This window comes from Vicia villosa, linkage group LG5 (genome assembly GCF_029867415.1).
Source record: "Vicia villosa cultivar HV-30 ecotype Madison, WI linkage group LG5, Vvil1.0, whole genome shotgun sequence".
NCBI classification, from domain to species: domain Eukaryota; kingdom Viridiplantae; phylum Streptophyta; class Magnoliopsida; order Fabales; family Fabaceae; genus Vicia; species Vicia villosa.
In genome coordinates, this window is record NC_081184.1 from 108131567 (window position 1) to 108151778 (window position 20212).

Consider the following 20212-nt stretch of genomic DNA (forward strand, 5'->3'; position numbering starts at 1 on the left):
TCGTATCTAAAAATATTTAAATTGACAATAATTTTTGTTCCCATATACCATTTTTATATCAAAATAAAAATTCAATTTATGTGGACAATTCTCCTCAATCCTCACGTAGTTTCGCCAATACCAACCACTAAGATGTCTACAAATCTCTTACACAAAACCAAGGGTCCAGATTCATTCAACAAACACACGTGTACATCATTAAGAAACCCAACCACGAGATCTGCTCAATTCAGTTTCATCCTATCATCGCCTAGATGAGGAAAAGATCGAGTGCTCCTCACACATTCAATAGGGTTCTGACTTCACCGCCGTCGTAAATATCCTCCGGTTAGGGTTCCGACTATCGCTGAGGGTGCAGATCGTGAAACGTTCCTGTAGCTTTCTGCTATCAGATTTTTACCTTGAGCTCAAATATTGGCTAATGTAATGTTGAATTTGATTTTTTATTTGAATTGAGTTTCTAGGGATTTTGTTTGGTGAATTCAATTCCATTGCTGGATGCATTCGTTAGTTTTTAATTCTGTTGTTTGTTGTTGCAGGGAAATTTATCACTTGAAGTCAACAAATATATAGTGGATTTTTCACCTGCATGAGTTGAAGCAAATGGTATTTAACTATCTTATCATGAGGTTTATTGAGGGTTCAATGGTTGGTAATATGATAAAGTACATGTAGATGTAGATCGAACTATATATTTGTTTGAATCCAATCCCTTGTTTTCTAATTACATGTACGGTGTCATACAAGTGTCGGACCCTGACCCGTGTGAGACGTGACACGCCTGCTCTTAGAGGTGTTTGTGGTTCATAAATATACCATGCTTCTGTTAGATACACAATTAAAATAGGGGCTTAAAGGAAAATGGTTTGTGTTATAAAGCTACTTTTAAATGAGCTAGTTAGGAAGTCTGTGAATTTCTTAATTGATTAGGATGCTCAAACTTGAGGGATAAGTAAATTGTAGGAGGTATATTTAAACCATTTTAATCCCGTTTTTAGACTTAATGTTTAGTCTATAGAATCTTAGCAACTTGTAATAAAACTAGTTGTGACACAACCCAAACTTAAGTTTATCTTCTTCTTTTTTGTTTCTTTTTCAATCTTTGATTGTCACGGTCCTACTTCCTATATCATATGCTCTTGTATCAACCACATTAGACCATGCAAAAGAGTACTTCATCCACGCCAAGGGTGAATAAGCAAAGTTGTAATACTAATGGACATGTAATAAAAGCACGGAAGAGTAAAGAAAAGAGGTTGGGGATGCTAGGTAGCATTCAACTATACAACTGGGATTCATTAGGTTGAGACTCTAGAATTTATCGAAGGAAATGTGAAAATTATTGGAATAATGTTTGACCAAAAAACAAGTTTTATCCCGTTTCTACTTACCAAACCCTTCTTCTATAGCCCACAGGGCATTATGGAACTTGAAAGAGCAATCATTAAGAACTTCACCTATCCATACTAGTAGGGCTATAATCGCATAGTACTACCGTAATTAACTTATCATTGCCTAAGATAACCCAATTACCTATAAAAAAGAATCACTTGTGAAATTCACGCAATGGTTTATTTATAATAAATCACCCTTCCCCTTGTATTTTATAGAATGCAATAATAGGCCGCCCTTTCCCCCTATATTCTGCCATGTTGGGAAACTTATAGCACCATTTTGCCATTTTTAAAATTAGCCTCCTTTATCATATGCCAGTTTGATTGATTGAATGAAATGAATATATAAATTAAATTTATTTTAGATGTAGAGATGTATATGAAGCAGTGTTGATTTATTTTATTTTTTATGCAGTCTTTACAAAACAAGGGATTCTGGATGGTAAAAGGGTCTGGACATGTTAGTGACAGAGAGCCGGTATTTGATAATCCTTCCAAAACTGAACCAAAACGATCTCATCAATGGTTAATTGATGCAACTGAAGGGGATTATTTGCCAAACAAGAAGCAAGCAATAGAAGATGCAAATGAAAGATCTAGTTCAGGATTTTCAAATGTAAATTTTACTCCGTGGGAAAACAATCATAATTTCAATTCAGTCCCAAACCAATTTATTGATCGGTTATTTGGATCTGAAACTAGGCCCATCAATTTCTCTGAAAAGAATACTTATGTTTCTGCTGATGATTCTAATGTGAGGTCAAATTTGATCTCCAATCATTATGGAGATGGTGCATCTTTTGGCTTGTCTATATCTCATTCTGCCGAAGATTCTGAACCATGTATGACTTTTGGGGGAATCAAGAAAGTCAAAATAAATCAAGTTAAGGATTTCGACATTGTACAAGCTCCAGAGGGACATGACTTTGATAGGCAGAGTAAGAGTGATCTACATCAAGCCTATAATGGGGAAATTGAGACGAGATCTGGGTCAATAGGGCAAGACTTTGACAAGGATGGCAATGCTGCTTTACTGGGACTCACCTATGGCAGAGGGGATGCCCATATAAGATCGTTTGGTACCCCCTTTGGCAAAGGAGATAACACAGTCCTATCAATGGGTGAGTCCTGTAATAAAGAGGACAAAAATATAATTTCTTTTGGTGGGTTCCCAGATGAACGGAGTGATATCTCTGTGGGCAGGGCTACTACAGACTATGAACAATTATATAATCAATCATCAGTTCATGTGTCAACAACAGCCTATGAGAAAGAGTTGGATGCATCAAATTCCGGTGTAGTTGAAACTACTCCTTCGGTGGCAACAATAAAGCCTGAATCTGTGACCAAGAATAAACAAGATATCAAAAGGAAAGAATCTCCCACCACCTTCCCAACTAATGTCAGGAGCCTGATATCTACTGGTATGCTTGATGGTGTTCCTGTGAAGTATGTCTCAGTGGCGCGAGAGGTAAGGTTTGGTCTTTGTTGTCGATTATTTCATATGGTTTGAAATGCTACTTTATAAGCTATATTCCTGTGAATGAAGGAACTTCGTGGGATTATAAAAGGCTCTACCTATCTTTGTGGGTGTCAGTCATGTAACTATTCTAAGGTTAGTAATTCCTTGGTATACACTCTGACCCGACACCTTAATAAAGGTTTTCAAATTTCATAAAACCTATAGATTACTTATTGATTGATGCGTTATATTATTAGGGTCTCAATGCTTATGAGTTTGAAAGGCATGCCGGTTGCAAAACAAAACATCCAAACAATCATATTTATTTCGAGAATGGGAAGACCATTTATCAAATAGTACAGGAATTGAGGAATTCTCCGGAGAGTTCATTGTTTGACACAATTCAAACTATTTTCGGTGCACCAATTAATCAGAAGGCATTTCGCATTTGGAAAGGTAAAGAAATTCCTGACCCCTGCACTTTAAACAAAAACTAACTAACTTCTGCAAGATAAAGACGAGTTTTATTATTTGGTATGTCACTAATCTCATTTTTTAACTCGTGCAAAATGGTCTTCAGAATCATTTCAAGCAGCAACACGCGAGCTTCAGCGTATTTATGGAAATGAAAGACGCAACCTCTAAGTCTCAGCCACCTTTTTGCAAACTTAACATAGGTTATCTTCTAGTGTGAATAGCAAGATACATCAGTTTTCAGTATTTTTCTTGTAACTTTGTTTAGCTCCGTGGCCTTTGGTGCTTTGTGTACCTTAGTGGCATTGCTTAAAAGATTGGTAACTTTATGTAACTTTTGTCCAAATAATTGGGATTAGGGGCTTTTACTGGCAAAATGGCCGAGTATAGTTTCGAGAAAGCTGATGTTCTTGGGTGACCGAAGGAGCAAAACTTAATAATTTCGGGGAACTGGACTCCTGAGTAGTGTCATGTAACTTTTTTATTTGTATTCAAAATTACACAAGGAAAATTCACTTGAATATTTTATTAGTTCCTTATGGGTTGATGGATTCTTGAGAGGTTCGTAGATAGTTTCTGCTTGTTTGAGCGTTTGTTCTCGAGAGGATCATAAAGAGTTACTCTGTATGCCTGTGCGTTTGTTCATTTTGGTTGAATTAGGCATGAATGTGGTGCTTGGATCAGTTTTGAAGAAATAAAACCATCTAAGCTAAAAATAAAATCAAAATGTGTTTCGGTTGGTTTGGATGGCTCAAATAACGGGCCTGTTTGTTTTGGCTTTTTTTAAAAATGATTTTTAGTGTTACAAAATTTTGTGAAAAAAAAAATTTACAAAGAAACTTTTGATAAAAGCTTCAAATGAAAATTTTGTTTGAATAATTATTCTTAAAATGTGATTTTAGGTATTTTATTTATTTATGGAGAAAAAATTTGGATATCAAAATTTCAAAAAATCACTTAATTTTGAAGTTATGTCAAATAGATTTTCATAAAAATTATTTTTGAAATACAACTTTTTGAAAAAATTGCGATTTTGACTAAGTTTTGGTGTTCATTACTCTAGGTTTATGTTTTAGGATGTCAAAATTAGTGTTTCATTTTAAAAAAACGAATATAAAAAAACTTGTAATATTTTGAAAAACGGTTTTGGAAAATCTATTTTAAAAAATACAAAGAAAAAATCTATTTTTTTAAAGCTGAAACAAACTGGCCCAATATCATGTGATATAAAGAATATTGTATTGATACTTTATGGGTTGATGGATTCTTGAGAGATCGTAGATAGTTGCCATTTGCTTGGGCTTTTGTTCTTAAGAGGATCATAAATAGTTTGTTTGCTTGGCGTTTTAGGTGAACCTGATGACTCCCATAAAAGATAATCTAAACCAATCTAATTTAATTAAATGTAGTTTAATTTGAATTAGTTTTTGACTTTTTAAATTACAATTGTATCGTCAGTGCCTTAGTTGTAAACTTACACTTCAATCTTGGGTACTTAGTTTGAGACTTGACAACAACAAAAAATTACAATTGTATTCTTACAACTCTATAAAAAATAGTACTCCCATGATATTATCAAAAATAGTACTCCTATGATATTATCAAATTATTTTTATTGTATTTTGGTGTATTCTAATTATCATTAATGTTTGATGAAAATGAATAAATCAAGATTGATGAAAACTGATTATTTTTTAAACACATGAAATGGTTAAAATTAAATTGAATAGTATAAATATCATTAAATAATTCAAAATTAACTAGGAAATAATTGATAAAAAATATTAAAATTTAGGTTAAATTACAATTTAATCTTTTTATTTTAGTCAATTTACAAAATCAATCATCTATTTTATAAACAGTTTTCTTCTACACTATGTTGCAAAAAAAAAAAGTCTAATGATTTGGATGTAGAACAATCCATGTTGTAACACCCTTCTAAACCCCGCGGTAATTATATAAAAATTCAGAGTAAAACATAAAAACAAGGGTGCCACAATTCAATTTAAACCAATTTATCCATAAGTCATTTGTCATGCTACACTTAGAAACAAATCATCACATTATCATAATCATGTTTCTACACATCAGAATATTCATCATACAGACAAGCATAACATCATCTATGCGATATCCCACAAATTTAATACAATAACAACAGAATAGAGTATCCTCATAGACTCTAGACTAGCGTTCCCCAGTGTTACAATATCAGAGCATGACACCGATACTATACTAAACGCACTGACTCATGGGCTAATCCTCACCAAGTCGTAAAAGTCGTTATCCTCAATCTGAAAATGACAACATGTAAGAGTGAGTCTCATCGCAATTAACAAATATTATTGCATCGTACATAATAACACATCATATTTATATTATTCACCCAATTGTATCACATTCAGACAATTCAACAACACACAACCAACACATCATCAATTCATAACACTGAAACACATTCAATCATGTTATGAAATCATGGATATGAATGAACTGACACTATGCATGTGGAACCAACATCTTCAATGGGAATAACTCACCGACCGATCCAACATTATCAAGATACGCCCTGCCAGCACAAACTCCACACAATGGGAATTATGCCCTTCACTGAATCCACAACATCATCTGGATTCAGTCCTCAACATATGATTATGAATGAATGCAAACATATACAACATACTTATAACATCGTCGATCCGATGAACATCATCGTCTCATCTCTTACCATCATCATCATCATTATCAAGCATGTATATGTATCAGCATCATTCATCACAAATAAATCATCATCACCATCATTACAGAACATACATGTATTTACACCAATCATCATCATAATCAATAATAAGATTATACATGTATTCACATCATTCAACACATCTCATATTGTCATATCTCATCATATATGTCAACAATATATCATCCATCAAACAAACAAAATATTCACATCATATTCATATCATCACATGAAATATCTCATAAGCTCCATCACACAATCAAACAAATCATCATATGAATCCGGTTTAAAACATAGCATGTATTGTCACATCTCATCACATATATGTACAATACATCATTCATCAAGCAATAAAATCATGATTCAAAATTAATTAAATTTACACCTCATTTCATCATTTAAACACATAAGTTATCTCATAAGGTTTATCATGCTCGAAACGGCACTAAAAACGGACATACGGTTTGAAAGTTATGGCCTTCGAAAAATTTGTTAAATTAAAAAATTTAAATGTTGTGAGTCGACGCACAAGTTCCATAGGTCGGCGCATAGAATTTTCTATCCCCCTCGGGTTTGCTCAAGTAGACCCATGAGTCGACTCATGCTGGTCTTTTGGGAACCTATAGGTCAACACATGAGTTTCATAGGTCGACGCACGCTGCGTTTACACAGAATTTTTCTGCGATTTTGACATCTTTCGTCTCCCAATCTAATCGCACCATAACAGATATCATCAAATAACATAACATACTACAATTATAACACATTTTAGAGGTCATCTAACACTAAAACCATTCATCAACTCATCAATTTCATCAATTCAACAAAAACAACCTAAATCTCCCAAAACCCCAAAACCTAAACATACAATCCAATTGATCTAAATAATATGCCTAATCAGCATTATCACATAAGATACGATAAGAGAAGTTAATCGGAGAGTCCCCCCTTACCTTAGCAAAAGATCTTGATTAGCCCTCTTCTTCTTCTGTTCCTCTTTCACGTATCAGCTCTTCTACTCTTCTGCTCCTCTTTCACATCTATTTTTCTTTTTCCCTCAATTCCTTATTTTTATGAAAATAGATTTTAATTTAGTAAAAGGCCTACTCTTTACTAACATCACACTTGGCCCAATAGCTCTATTTCTCAATTTAATCCAATTAAATCCAATTAAATGCCAAATAATCCAAATAATTAATTTAAATTCTAATTAAATTAATAAATAGAAAATATAGGGCGTTACACATGTGGATTGATGAATGACTTGTCATTAGTTATAAAATAATAACAAATTAAAAAATAAGTTTAAAAAAATAATTAAGAATCTTAAATTTCATATGTGAAACTCACTCAATTCTTTTTCCAAACATTTTCATTCTTGTTCAACCTTTCTTCTTCTTCTTTTATGACAACCTTATTCTGTAACTATCGTCGACTTTTTCCACCTTGTATCAACTTCGAACTCACCTTCTCTTCATCATCAATTTATCGGGCCTGCCTAATCAAGGATAAAATTCGAACTAACACCAAACCAAAAACAAAACCACCAACACCAAAACAAGAACAACATAAACCAATCCAGAACAAAATGAAAGAAGTAGAAGGAAATGAATTGGATAACTTTGATGACTTTAGTATAAAGAGAAGATACATGTGATTAAAATAAAATTATTTTGATAAGAGATAATGTTTGATTTAGAGAGATAGAAACAAAATCACTGAATACAAAGTCATCCAAACTTTTGTCTTATATGTGTCCGCCTTTGTGACTAAACTTTTCCTTTACAATTAAATTAAAATTAGATCAAAGTGACAAACGAGCATGTATGTCTCGTTTAAGTTCCGTTTAAGTTCGCCCTGTAAAAATTAAAAAGAAAATATATAACGGAATAGAGCATGCTTTGTTGAAAGTGTGGGTCTAAAATTTTGTTCTGTTTCGCAAAAGAATGAGTGTGGAATGGGACAGATCCGCGGACATTGCACTTTTTAAGATTAAAAATTGCAAATTTTCATATTAATGTCAATGCCAAAACCCACAAAAGTCTGCAAAAAAATTGTACAAGACAGAACAAACATATTAGAGATGTTGGCCTAAAACTTTGACCCTTCCACAAAAAATTGCAGCCAAAACGGAATAAACATATTAGAGATGTATGCTTAAAACTTTGATCCCAGCAAAAAGTGCATGCAAAACGTACATGCTCGACAGATCATACCCGTTTTACCACCCTATACTATTTTACCTTCCAACTTTTGCTTCTCTTTCCTTGCAATATCATATCTTTTCTTTCTTTTGTTTCATTATTTATATTCATTCAAACAAGAACTATCGGAGGAATTGTTTCCTTTTCCTATTTGTTTCCTCTAATGCAATTTCATATCTTTTCTTTCTTTTGTTTCCTTATTTATATCCCATTCATTTGAGGCTTCTTCGATTGTTTTTCTATTTCATTTTATCTATTCATATGTGATAAACAAGAATTATTGGAGAAATACTACATAAGGGATGAATAAGAAACAAGATAATTTTTTAATGGATTTTTATAGTGTACCACATCTCTGAAAAACCCTAAATTGTCCTTTAGAGATGTATCTCCAAACGAGCCACAAGGAATTTTAGAAAAATTAGTTCGAATATGCATATCCGAAAACACCCAAATACGTTTTGGATACGCATATCTGAAAACATTGCTGGACAAAATGGTTGACATAAACATAATTGTTTTTTACTTTTTTTGAAAAGAATCAATGTCGGTTTGATCCGTAATTTGGTTAAACTGTTAATAAACACACAAACAGAAAACAATAAAACAAACACAATGAAGGTAGGTAGTATTGTTTTGATATAGTGAAAAATAATACAAATATTGTCCAGAAAGTACGAAATGTAAAATTAATGCGTCGACAACTGTGTATGCCTTATCCTAACCCCCTGACCCCTCATTTGCATCTTGTATCCCGCAACACTCGAAGCCTCGTTAACCATCCTTTCTAAAATGGCCACCGCTTCAGGACCGCCTCTCTCAATCACTCCTAAGTTCAAAGCTTCTTGTCCAAGAAACTGTATACGCTAACAAATCGACAAGACATCAATGGCATGGTCATCCTGGGTATGCTGATTCTCTAATATCTCCTCATGAGCTGACCTAGATGGACGACCATGATCGTCTTGTGTCATGAAAGGGTGTGACACTCTGTAGAACCATGTCACGTATCCCTCCGCACAATGCCAACAACTTGATGTTAGCATCATCTGATACTCCTCTGGTACCATAAAACGCTCCCAATTCTGAAAGATGTCATCGAGATTCTAACGGATAATTGTGTTAGGAACAGCCTGAAAGGGAGATTTGGGGATGATCTGCACATAGCCGAAATGTCACATGCATCGCTCAAGAAGATACCTGACCATAATGTTACTCCCACATGCCAGTCACCCTAAGTATAATGAGATGGGGTCGAAGGGGGTCATCTCCATGTGATCCTCGTAAGGAATCCACTTGATGCCATCGTGAAAATTCCAACCAAGATACACCTAGAATGGCAACACAACATTATTCCCTCTTTGTAAGAGGTACATGGAAGCCCGCGGTAGCTTTTCGCGATAGTCCTCATCAAAGTAGAAACCATGAATGCGTTGGAAGTGGAAAATGATTCATCCCTGACAAACAAATAAGATCTATGTAAGAACAAAATATTAAAACTAAATTAAAATTAATAGTTGGAATGAAGAGTACCGTCAGTAGTGTGCAAGAGCCCGTCAACTGCCTTGTCCTCTAGTTAGAAGCTTTATTCAACTTTTGGTATATGTATACCAAACAACCGGCCCCTTAGTTTCACTCGCTAACTGAATTCAAATCAAAGAAGTCTTGGAGGTATGCAACATCCACGTAGGTTGCACTTTTGTCCACAAAAATGGATGTGCCAACCAAGAAGATGAAGTAACACCGTAAAGCACAAGCACGGTGGTACTGAATAAAAAAATCATTGTCCTGGCTTGCGGATGCTTCTGCCGCATTCGGGTGCTCTTCATATAATGCCGCCAGGAAGTAGAACTTGACATGAGCTCCATTAGTTGATGCATACTGGTTAAAAGCGTGTTCTAGTTGAGCTCTCGGATATTCGACCATCCATTCAATCGCATTGTTACGACTGATTTGAGAGTGGTTAAGTAACCTCCCTTTAATAGGAAGGTGTAGCATGCATGCGACGTCATTTAATGACATCGTCATTTCCCTAACATGAAGGTGGAAAGATGAGGTTTCCTTGTGTCATCTCTCGCAAAATGCCCCCTGCATGGCGTGGTTGATAGTCTCATAACCGGAACAACATAGTCTGACAAGTTCGGAGCCAAGGACGGCCTCCCTGAACCAATCTTTCCGAGACTGAACAAGATCAAATATTTTCCGCGTGTGATTCACGGACTTTAGGACTGGCCTTTCCTGTAAAAATAAAAATTAATATCAATGTTAGTCGTTAACATATTTGTGTGTGAAACATTGGATGAAAAATTGTAAAAAAAAAAAAATACTTCTTCTGCCCAAATATGTGGAGGGGCATGAATGTCCTAATATATCAAAAGGGAGATGTCATAGGGCCTCCGGGGTACTCCTAGACAGACCTTTCGGCAGCCTGCCTCGTTGTTGCACGTAGCTATGCAACATGCGTATCAGGAGCAGCATGCGTATTAGGAGCAGCATGTGCTTGAACATGTTCATCCTCAGGTTCTTGCTCATTATCCCCGTGATCCCGAGACGAGGACGCATCAGCCAGACGACTCCTCGAGGCCCTTCTAGACTGCTCAGCTCTCTCACGCCGAGCAGATGCTGTCGGGCTTGACCTGCCATGTCTCAATCTAACGTTCTCAGCCATATTCTTGAAAAAATAGCATTAATTAAAAAACACTCGGGTAATGAAACAAATATGAAAGAAAAAAACTCAGACAACATTTCGGATTGGCATGTCCGAAAACTCCTCAAAGGGGATTTCAGATATGCACATCCGAACACGCCTACGAACAGTCATGGATGAACATGTGCGTGTTCTTGCCCTTAATGCCCCCATAGAGTTTAAATAAAGATCCAAACAACCACATTTTCCAAATTAAACTTCTATCTAATGATTTTAAATGATAATAAACTACATATTACATACATGCAATGTACAACAAATGATTCGAAAAAACTTACTCAAAATCGGAGCTTTTAAAAACTTGTTGAAATGGGTAGAAGAAACACTTGCTTTGGTAACACTTATTCTGTCTAAGTATCGAAAAAGCTCGCTTCAGTAACTTGCTCAAATTAAAGGATTCAGAGATTTTATGAATGGAATAGAGAGAGTTCAAAGAACATGAAGTATGAGGGGTTTTGTCCGCCCTAAATATATACTTCAAACCGGTTCGGATATGCATATTCCAAAACCCCCTTCTAAATATATACTTCAAACCGGTTTGAATATGCATATCCCAAAACCCCTTGAACTTAAATTATGGAATTGACTCAGAGATGCATACGTGAAACTCTCTTAATTTTGAAAAGAAAAAAAAAATTGTTTCTGAAATTCATATAAGTAAACCTCTCAAAAAAAAATATGTGATGTGGTAAATTCAAAATACATATTCAAATTTGGGGAGTATTTTGAAAATTTCGCTAAAAACCTCTAAAAGAAGGCATAGGGTGCTCTAAGTAATTCTCAAGAAACAATGGCAAATAATGCAACAACTTTGGGAGAAACTCATCAAATTTAAGTTTTTTTTTTCATTTGAGAAAGAGATAGAGGGGAGAGTAATTTGTTTTTTTCTTTAATCTGCTTCTTAAGAAGGATGAAGAAGATTGAAAGAGAATGAATGAAACATTGTTTTTCCTTCTAAAATTAGAGATCAAAATTATAATTTAATCTAAATTTTCTATATGCAATTTGGTTCAATTTTTAATATAAAAAAAATCAGTCAAACCAGATTTTAGAAAAACACATAAATATGAGCTTAATAATATTATTTTGAATCAAGTTGAAATAAGACAATTTCGAAATATGTATATCAACTCACAACTACACGCCATAGATAAGCACGTTTATACATTGAAATAACAGGTATGTCCCAATCCCAACCAAACAGATGTATGTAGTTAGTTAGACATTCATTCACCACAATCACATTCAGTTTTTAGATTCAATATAAGTCCAAAACTACTTATCAAGCACAGAATTAATAAATAATGACACAATGAAATCGTTAAAACCACAAGTCAGCATCATGATTATCATACAAGTAATTTCTTCTTCAATAATCTTCCCACCACCAACTAACTTGTAAAATGTATATCTTCAACCACAACATGCTGACTTTTGTGCAGCCTGTCCAGCTCCTGCTGCAGAGTCTTGGTTGATTTTGATTGTTGTCGGCTGCAATAAAAAAAATATAACGACGCATTCAGTCGACTTGTCAGAAAGAGAGTCGGGGACATGGAACAGGTGAAAGATGTTAAGATACTACCTCGGCCTTGTTGTCGGTGTCAGCAAGCCTTTGTTTTATGTCTCTTGCTATGGAAAAGAAAACTTCCTCCACATTTAGATTTGTCTTTGCACTCTGCAATGGAGCATTTTTCATGAGCATAGATAGCAACATAGATTTTAAGGAAGTTTCCACTTTTTTCATGTGGTAAATCACTTACGGTTTCGAAGAATTTGATTCCATATTCATCAGCCAGTGCTTGGCCTTTGGACGTTGGCACAGCCTAAAAAGAAAATCACAAACATCACAAATCTGATACGATTAGAATTCATACAAAGATACGGGAAAAGGGGCTTGCAGATGTAATTGATTAACTTATTAAACCAAAAAATTAGTCCATAAAGTATCAGTCTTTCTCTAAAAAGAATGTGTTGCTAACTAACCGAATTAAGTAAGCACCACAAGGTATCCCCACGGCTTAAGCCCTCTATTAAACTAATCTGAGTCAACAGCGGGTTATCGGGTTTGTCTTTTACTGAGACTGGACTACCTCCCAAATAAGCGACTCCAAGAATCAAACTCGGATTCTTTTTTTGAGAGAGTCATCTTGCCAACTCTCCCAACACCATGCACTCTTTCTGCAATTTAGTCCCCAACGTATTATAAAATTAATAAATATGACACACGGACACAGGCACGATACCGGCACTGACATATCGATACCGGTAAGAAATTTGAAAAAAATAAATAAATTGAACGTAATCACGAGTGTCAGTGTCCGACACAGACACAAACCCGCCTATTTTCAAAGGTGTCGGTGCTACATAAAGTATATGAAAATCTGCAATTCAATCTCTAACATCTTCATCGCAAGGACTAAATTGACTGATATATACTTTAAGGACTAGTTGTGTTGCATACTTTAGGGGCTATAACTTAGAGAGAGATACATTAGGGACTAAATTGATGATATTAGATCAGAATTCAACCCTCTTCAAACCTCATGCAACCCGTCAACAAAAGTCTTTACTTCTCTAACGGTAACATGGTTTCTTTCACATCCTCAATGATGCAATTCAACCGATCAGTAAGTTGGCATATACCATTATCAGAGTACATTTGACAATTGTAAAGGTTTCTTTTTCAAGCCTATGAGCTTTTAGATTTATAGCTCATTTTGTTCAAAATCAATTTTGTGTTACGAAGATATTTGATTTAGTCATGTAACTCCACTCGCAAATAGAAAGAGAGGACCCAGAGGGTTTGTTAAGGAGCATGGGAAGGGGGAGAAAACGGAACAAGCAGGAGAAAAATAATATAAAGCATCATTAAACATTGCCAACAAAGTTTGCATACCCTTTTGCTTTCGTCCATGTCTGCTTTGTTCCCTACCAGTATTTTGTTAACATTATCCGAAGCATGTTGCTCAATGTTGCGAATCCAATTCCTGATATCTGAAATTACCATAAGCTAAGTGAATATCCCAATATGAAATGAAATTTTAAGTTTTGCACAAATCAATATAATTCAAACTAAAGCAACATTAAGGAGCATTACTGTTAAACGATGCTTCATCTGTAACATCATAGACAAGCAATATCCCCATAGCACCACGATAGTAAGCTGCAAAAAACAAAGATTTTACAAAAGGCCAGTAAGTGCTACAATCCAGATGCCAACAGCCAAACATTCATCAATATTCAACAATCATAAACCTTACCGGTTGTAATTGTCCGAAACCGCTCCTGCCCTGCGGTATCCCAGATTTGGAGCTTGATCCTTTTGCCATCAAGCTCTATGGTTCTTATCTTAAAATCAATGCTGCATTATAAAAATATGCATGTGATGTTAAAGAAACCTCCAGCAAACAAAACTCCGTATTTTTTACTTACTAAACCGTAAAATCATACCCTATAGTAGTGATGAAACTGGTTGTGAAAGAGCCATCAGAAAACCGCAAAAGAAGACAACTCTTTCCAACACCTGCAAAAAACATATAAATATAAACCAAGGTATGTTTCACACAAAACAAACCTAATTACCCCAATATTTGTAAAACAAAGTATGTCTGCACGCAACTGCAGAGACTAATATCTCGAGATAACTCAGATTCATTTAGAAGACTCAATTATGTGAATTAAACAAATCACAAACGGATCACATAAAAAGTCAACACCAATTTACAAAACAACCTCTTCATAACACAAACAATGATAGAAATGTTGGGTCAAATCAAACTAGATTAAAATTTCAAATTTGAAACAAATCTAAACTAAAAAACCATTATAAAGAAGGAGGAATAAAATATATTTACCGCTATCGCCGATCAAGAGAAGCTTGATGAGGTAATCGTAATCGGCACGAGCCCTTGCCGGTGGAGCAGCCATGAAAACGAAAGAATGTAACGAAAATGGTGTTGTTTTTTTCTGTATGAAAAAAATTGAAAGATGGTGTGAGAGAGAGAAGTGGGAGAGAGAAGTGGATCTCCTCCAAAGTTCAAGAGTAAAGGAACATGGAGATTTTAGAGAGAAAATAACGGTGCTTAGTTTTTGGAAAAATAAAAATAAAAAATAAATAAAAAAATAATAATTAGGATTGACGAGAAGAGAAGAAAAGACAGAGGTGATTATAACCTTGTATTGTACTATGAAGCTGTCTCTCCTATAATTGTGCTGTGTGTAGGTCTTCTTCACTCTCGCTCTTGTTTCTCTCTCTAACTTTATTGTTGCTTTGTGAATATGTGCAAGGTCATGCCAGCAATTGTTCTCCCTATGCAGCCAGATACAGACTTGCAAACAAGAATTTGATCGTTTCTCATTTATTAGCAAGTGCTATAAATGAATACCTTATACACTTTCTTTTTACTACTTGTATGTCACAAAAATTTAGAAAAAGTCGTATAAAATAAAATAATAAAAAAGATAATACCATGTTCTTATTATATATCTGTAATATAAAAAAATTGTTGTTTTGGATAATTCAAATATTGCCTTTTAGTTTTTATTTGACACATCATTAAATTTGGGGGAAATTTTAGAATAGTCATGTTTAAAATAAAAAATACCAAAAGAATCAGGATTTTTGATAAAAAATTATTTGGATAACCAGGTTTGGGGGGAGTCCTACACATAGGAGCCACCCCATGGCGTCATAGTTGAAAAATTGTATGAATGTGCCACTCCAGGTGGCGCTAATGTGGAAGGCAAAATTAGGGTTTCTCCTTTGTGGCGCCTATGTACATATTTTTTACATAAGAGCCATATGGGGTGGCTCCAATGTGTTAGGGTATTTTTTATAAATATACCCCAAATTCCCCTTCATTTTCCACCGTTTTTTCACATTCTCTTTGATTTTTTTTCGTCATGGCGGATTTGCCTATTTTTAAGAGAGATGGTCATGTGTTTTACTCAGCTGTGAAACCTCTGATTAAAATGAAATTTTGGAACATTCATTCCATAGACCATCTGAAGAGGTCGTTGTTGTGCTGGTTAGACGGGGAGTACGAAGCTGGTGAAAGCATCAAACGAATCTAGAGGCAGAGAACGAGGATGTCAATTATCACGGGAAAAACCGAACATTGGTGGGTTGAAGTTAAGAACGATGTTGATGTCATGACCATGATGCATGACACAGATGACATCGTTTTGATGGTTATGATAGCGTGAAACTGTACTTGTTTTAATGTAGTTAATTTACATTTGTGTTGTTGTTGTTTAGAGTTGCGTTGTAACGCCAATATGTTTCAGGAATAAAGAAAGACTAGTTGATTTCATAAAAGACAGTACAAATACATGACATACAATTATTGGTTGGTGGAGGTTGCTCCACGATTAGGACAATTATTCTTATTGTGCCGACTTAACGGCAAATGCTACACTTTCTTACCATTTTTTCATGATCATCCATTTCGGTTCTGATACGGGTGTTGTTGGGTCGACCCTTTTTCTTTCGCCGCATGTTTTCATTATGCCAAACTACCTCTCCTTCATACGCAGACCAGTAATCCTCCTTTGCCATCACTGGAAATGCATTGTTGTATACTCCGAGCAAGGTGTCGGTCTTGTAAACGGGAAATAAGAGTGCTAAGACATCTCGGTGGGCATATGAACATGCTACTATGACATGGGAGCAATGCATGCGAAAGGCTTGAAACTTTTTGCACTCGCACCACCCTTTTTCCAACAGAACCCTGTACTCTTGTCTCGGCAGGCCCTCATTATGGTCAATTGTTTCTTTGACACTGAAGGTGCGGTTGAATAGGTCGAAAGTTGTAACATGATGGTTGTTGGCTTTGGCTGATTGTTCTTTCATAAATTTCATGCAACTTTCGTTGAACGGTTGTCCCGATCTTGAAACTGCACTCCACCGCTCACCTCTTCTTGCGAAAGGCAAAGCCATCCTAAAGTAGGTTGATCTCACCAAGGTAGTAATTGGAAGGTGTATGATGCCCTTAAAAACACCGCTCATTGACTCCACAAGATTTGTAGTCATGTGCCCCCATTGTTGCTCATTATCGTAAGCCCTAGTCCATTTCTCTCTGTCTAGACTCTAGATTATCTATCCATTTGCCTGCATCCGGATTTGACAATATGATTTCACGTCGATAATGTTGAAATGTTGGTTGAGTTAATGCATATCCAGCATTGACAAGAGTCTTCCGAAGAACCTTATCCTTAATCTCCCGCATGAAATTTTGCGCAATATATTGAATATAGTAGACATGCGTTGAAGGTGGTTCGTGCCAACCGTTTACTGGATTGTTGTACGCACTCTCGATGGAAGCATGCTTATCTGAAATCAAACAAAGCATGGGTTGGGGAGCAACATATGTCCGGAGATTTATGAGAAAGAAACTCCAACCCCCAGCAGTTTCACCTTCCACAAGAGCGAACACAACTAGAATCAAAGAGCACGTGGACAACGAGCGCATGGAGGGGCTATTCCAAGGCCCACCTACCCAAACACAACAAGAACCTCAAAGGGGTAAGGGTCGACAACTACCCCAGCGGAACTGGCGGTCGTTACAGTGACCATAGGCATTAGAATATTTGTAATATTTTGTAAATAATTTATAATGCATCTTTTATCATTAATATATATTTCTGTATTTCTAATTATTTATTTAATACTTAATTTTATATAAAAAATAAACTTTAAAATTTTTTTAAAAAATACAAATGGGCATTGGCGCCACCCCACATGACAGCCCATTTTGGGCTTGCACATTGGAACCATGGGGGTGGTGCATAAGTATAATTTTTTACTCTTAGGCGCCATGGGGTGACTCCTATGTGTAGGGCACCCCCCAAAACATGGTCACCTAGGTAATTATTTCCAAAATATAATTTTTTTTGTAATTTTTTTTAAACATGATTATTTAAATTTATTTTTTAAATTTGGGGCAGTTTTTGGTCCAAAATATTTAAAACTGAACCAACTTTACTATTCAACTAGTTTGATTCCTATAATTTTTTAACTTTTTTTCATTTGCCAACCACCATATACCATGTGTCCGAAATAGGGGCATTATTTGTCTAATATTTACTTTTGCCAACCAACTCTCATATATTCAAAATTAACTCAATTTTCACTGTTGTGTTTTCAGAAAGTGTCATACAAATTTTTCCAAACATCACACTACATTGAAATGTCTCACATGTCTCTCATCCTTTTTCAATTCCCCCTAAAAATTTGAAATCTTCCGCTTCTTCATCTCTGTCTTCAATGACAAACCAAACCTTACTCAAGTTTTTCCATAACCCTAAAAAAATTTCTTCCATCTTCACCTTCTTCATATATTTCAATTTTGTGTTGGATTCATGTTTAGAGTTGGTTATCTAGGTTATGTTTATGGTTACTTTTCAGTGTTCATGTTTAGAGTTTTTTAACTTTTTAATGTTCCGGTTGCAATTTATGCTTTTTTTATTTTATGGGATTCGATGAAGAATAGCTGAAGGTGTTCAAGATTTCATCGGTTTCCATGAAGAATCATTGAAGGTGTTCAAGATTTCATCGGTTTCCATGAAGAATCATTGAAGGTGTTCAAGGGTCTATCAAAGGTTGTGATGTTCTTTGATCAGTCAATCTTTTATGTTTCTATTTTTGATTTGTTAGTTTTGGTTTATGATTACACATAACCATATTGTAAGAAGAAACAAGTTGATCTGGATCATCGACCTATCACTAGGGGAGGATTTATGGTTTTATGTTGTTTTAGTGTTATATGTTTGTGTTGATATTGGAAATAAGGAATATTTTTATGTTTTTTTAATGTATGTTTATCATGTTTTTTGTGGAGGAAACTAATGACAAAGCAATAGTGGAGGAAAATAATCATGAAATGACACCACCTATCGAGGATGAGAATAAAGAATTATTAATGATGAATAATGTCGAAGAGGAAAATTGGGAGAACGAGGTGAACAATACATTGAACGGACTTATATCAATCTTGGGATCTAAAGTCCAAAATGACTCAATAGCAATCCATGAAAGTAAGGGGGTGTGAAGATATTAGCAAAGGTATACTTTTGGTGGATGAAGGACTCAACCAAGAGGAAACTGGACCTACAATGCATTCATCCAAAGTCCAAAATATGAATAACGATAACCCATAACATGGAGGTCCAATTATAAAAGTATCCCAAGTTGAAAAAGTATCTCAAAGGATCATTTTCTCAACTAGACCTAAACATGCAAACACTACCACACCATACGAATTTTTTTTTAAATAACCAATTTTTTTTAAAAAAATTCAGAAACAACCAACATTTCAAAATAATTACGCAAATAGCCATTTTTTTACTAAAAATACACGTTGTCGCCTGGGGGGTAACGACAACACTTACCTTTCAATGTAGTCGCCATTGGGCCTGGCGAAGATGTACAAAAAATAGGTGTTGTCGCCACCCCCTGGCGACAACACCTCCCTTATATTTTTTTTTTCAAATTTTTTTATATAATTATTTTTAACTGCATGCGTGGGCCCCGGTCGCCTCCTTGGGTGGCGACAACACTTGTGTGCATTTTTTTGCCTATAAATAGCAGCCCATTCCTCCATCATGATTAATTATTTTCTCCACCAATTTTTCCATTATCATTGCACATTATTGTTCATGTCTCGCATAAGGCCGGAGTCATGGCAGCGAACTTCATTCAGCCGTCTCGTGCCGGCACCGGAATACAAAAGATGTTATGGGCATGTTATTTATTCTCCGGTCAAACCCCCTATGTCGGTTATGTTTTGGAACATCCGCGACTTCAACAACCTGAAGCGGACTCTGATGTCACAGTTAGAAGGGGAGTATAGTCCCGGGGAAGAAATCAAAAGGATCCAGAGGCTTAGAAATAGGGTGTCGCTTATGACCGGAGATACGATACGTTGGTGGATTGATGTGAAAACCGACCTTGATACTGAACAAATAATGGATGGAACAGATGACATTGTTTTAACCGTTGTAATTTCTTAGATTTTAATTGTTTGTTGTGTTGTTGTTTTAGTCATAGTGTTGTCTTTTAAACTGTTGCTTTTAGTTAAAATTTTATTTCTAATCCTAGTTTATTTTATTTGTCATGTGTGCTGTAACTCATCTAACTAATGAAAAAAAGTCCATTTCATTGGTAAAATAAATTACAAATAGCATTGAACCTAAAAACTATGTTGTGGAACTAGATCCACGATTGGGACACTT

The 20212-nt window shown here is 35.3% G+C and overlaps 2 protein-coding genes across 2 annotated transcripts; one reads left to right on the plus strand and one right to left on the minus strand.

The window, feature by feature from the left end:
• The first annotated feature begins 205 nt into the window (after positions 1-205).
• On the plus strand, positions 206-3865 carry LOC131601973 (uncharacterized). The gene is made up of 6 exons (XM_058873909.1): positions 206-423; positions 540-606; positions 1810-2865; positions 2944-3009; positions 3114-3312; positions 3437-3865. Exons 2-6 carry the CDS (start codon positions 604-606, stop codon positions 3499-3501), a joined length of 1389 nt encoding a protein of 462 aa, XP_058729892.1. The 5' UTR covers positions 206-423; positions 540-603; the 3' UTR covers positions 3502-3865.
• Positions 3866-12077: 8212 nt separating this feature from the next.
• On the minus strand, positions 12078-15340 carry LOC131601974 (ras-related protein RABE1c-like). Its single transcript, XM_058873910.1, has 9 exons — positions 15155-15340; positions 14836-14947; positions 14432-14504; positions 14242-14342; positions 14079-14144; positions 13878-13975; positions 12742-12804; positions 12564-12656; positions 12078-12472 (listed from the first exon to the last, which is right to left on the minus strand). The coding sequence occupies exons 2-9, from the start codon at positions 14906-14908 to the stop codon at positions 12395-12397; spliced, it is 645 nt and encodes a 214-aa protein (XP_058729893.1). The 5' UTR covers positions 14909-14947; positions 15155-15340; the 3' UTR covers positions 12078-12394.
• Positions 15341-20212: the final 4872 nt, after the last annotated feature.

Excerpts from the sequence above, each read along its gene's own strand:
- LOC131601974 (XM_058873910.1), bottom strand. The coding sequence starts at position 14,908 with ATGGCTGCTCCACCGGCAAGGGCTCGTGCCGATTACGATTACCTCATC. Across the intron at positions 12,657-12,741 it reads GAATCAAATTCTTCGAAACC|AGTGCAAAGACAAATCTAAA; the intron begins GTAAGTGATTTA and ends GCTCCATTGCAG. Across the intron at positions 12,473-12,563 it reads ACACCGACAACAAGGCCGAG|CCGACAACAATCAAAATCAA; the intron begins GTAGTATCTTAA and ends TTTTTATTGCAG.
- LOC131601973 (XM_058873909.1), top strand. Across the intron at positions 3,010-3,113 it reads AGTCATGTAACTATTCTAAG|GGTCTCAATGCTTATGAGTT; the intron begins GTTAGTAATTCC and ends TTATATTATTAG. Across the intron at positions 3,313-3,436 it reads GGCATTTCGCATTTGGAAAG|AATCATTTCAAGCAGCAACA; the intron begins GTAAAGAAATTC and ends AATGGTCTTCAG.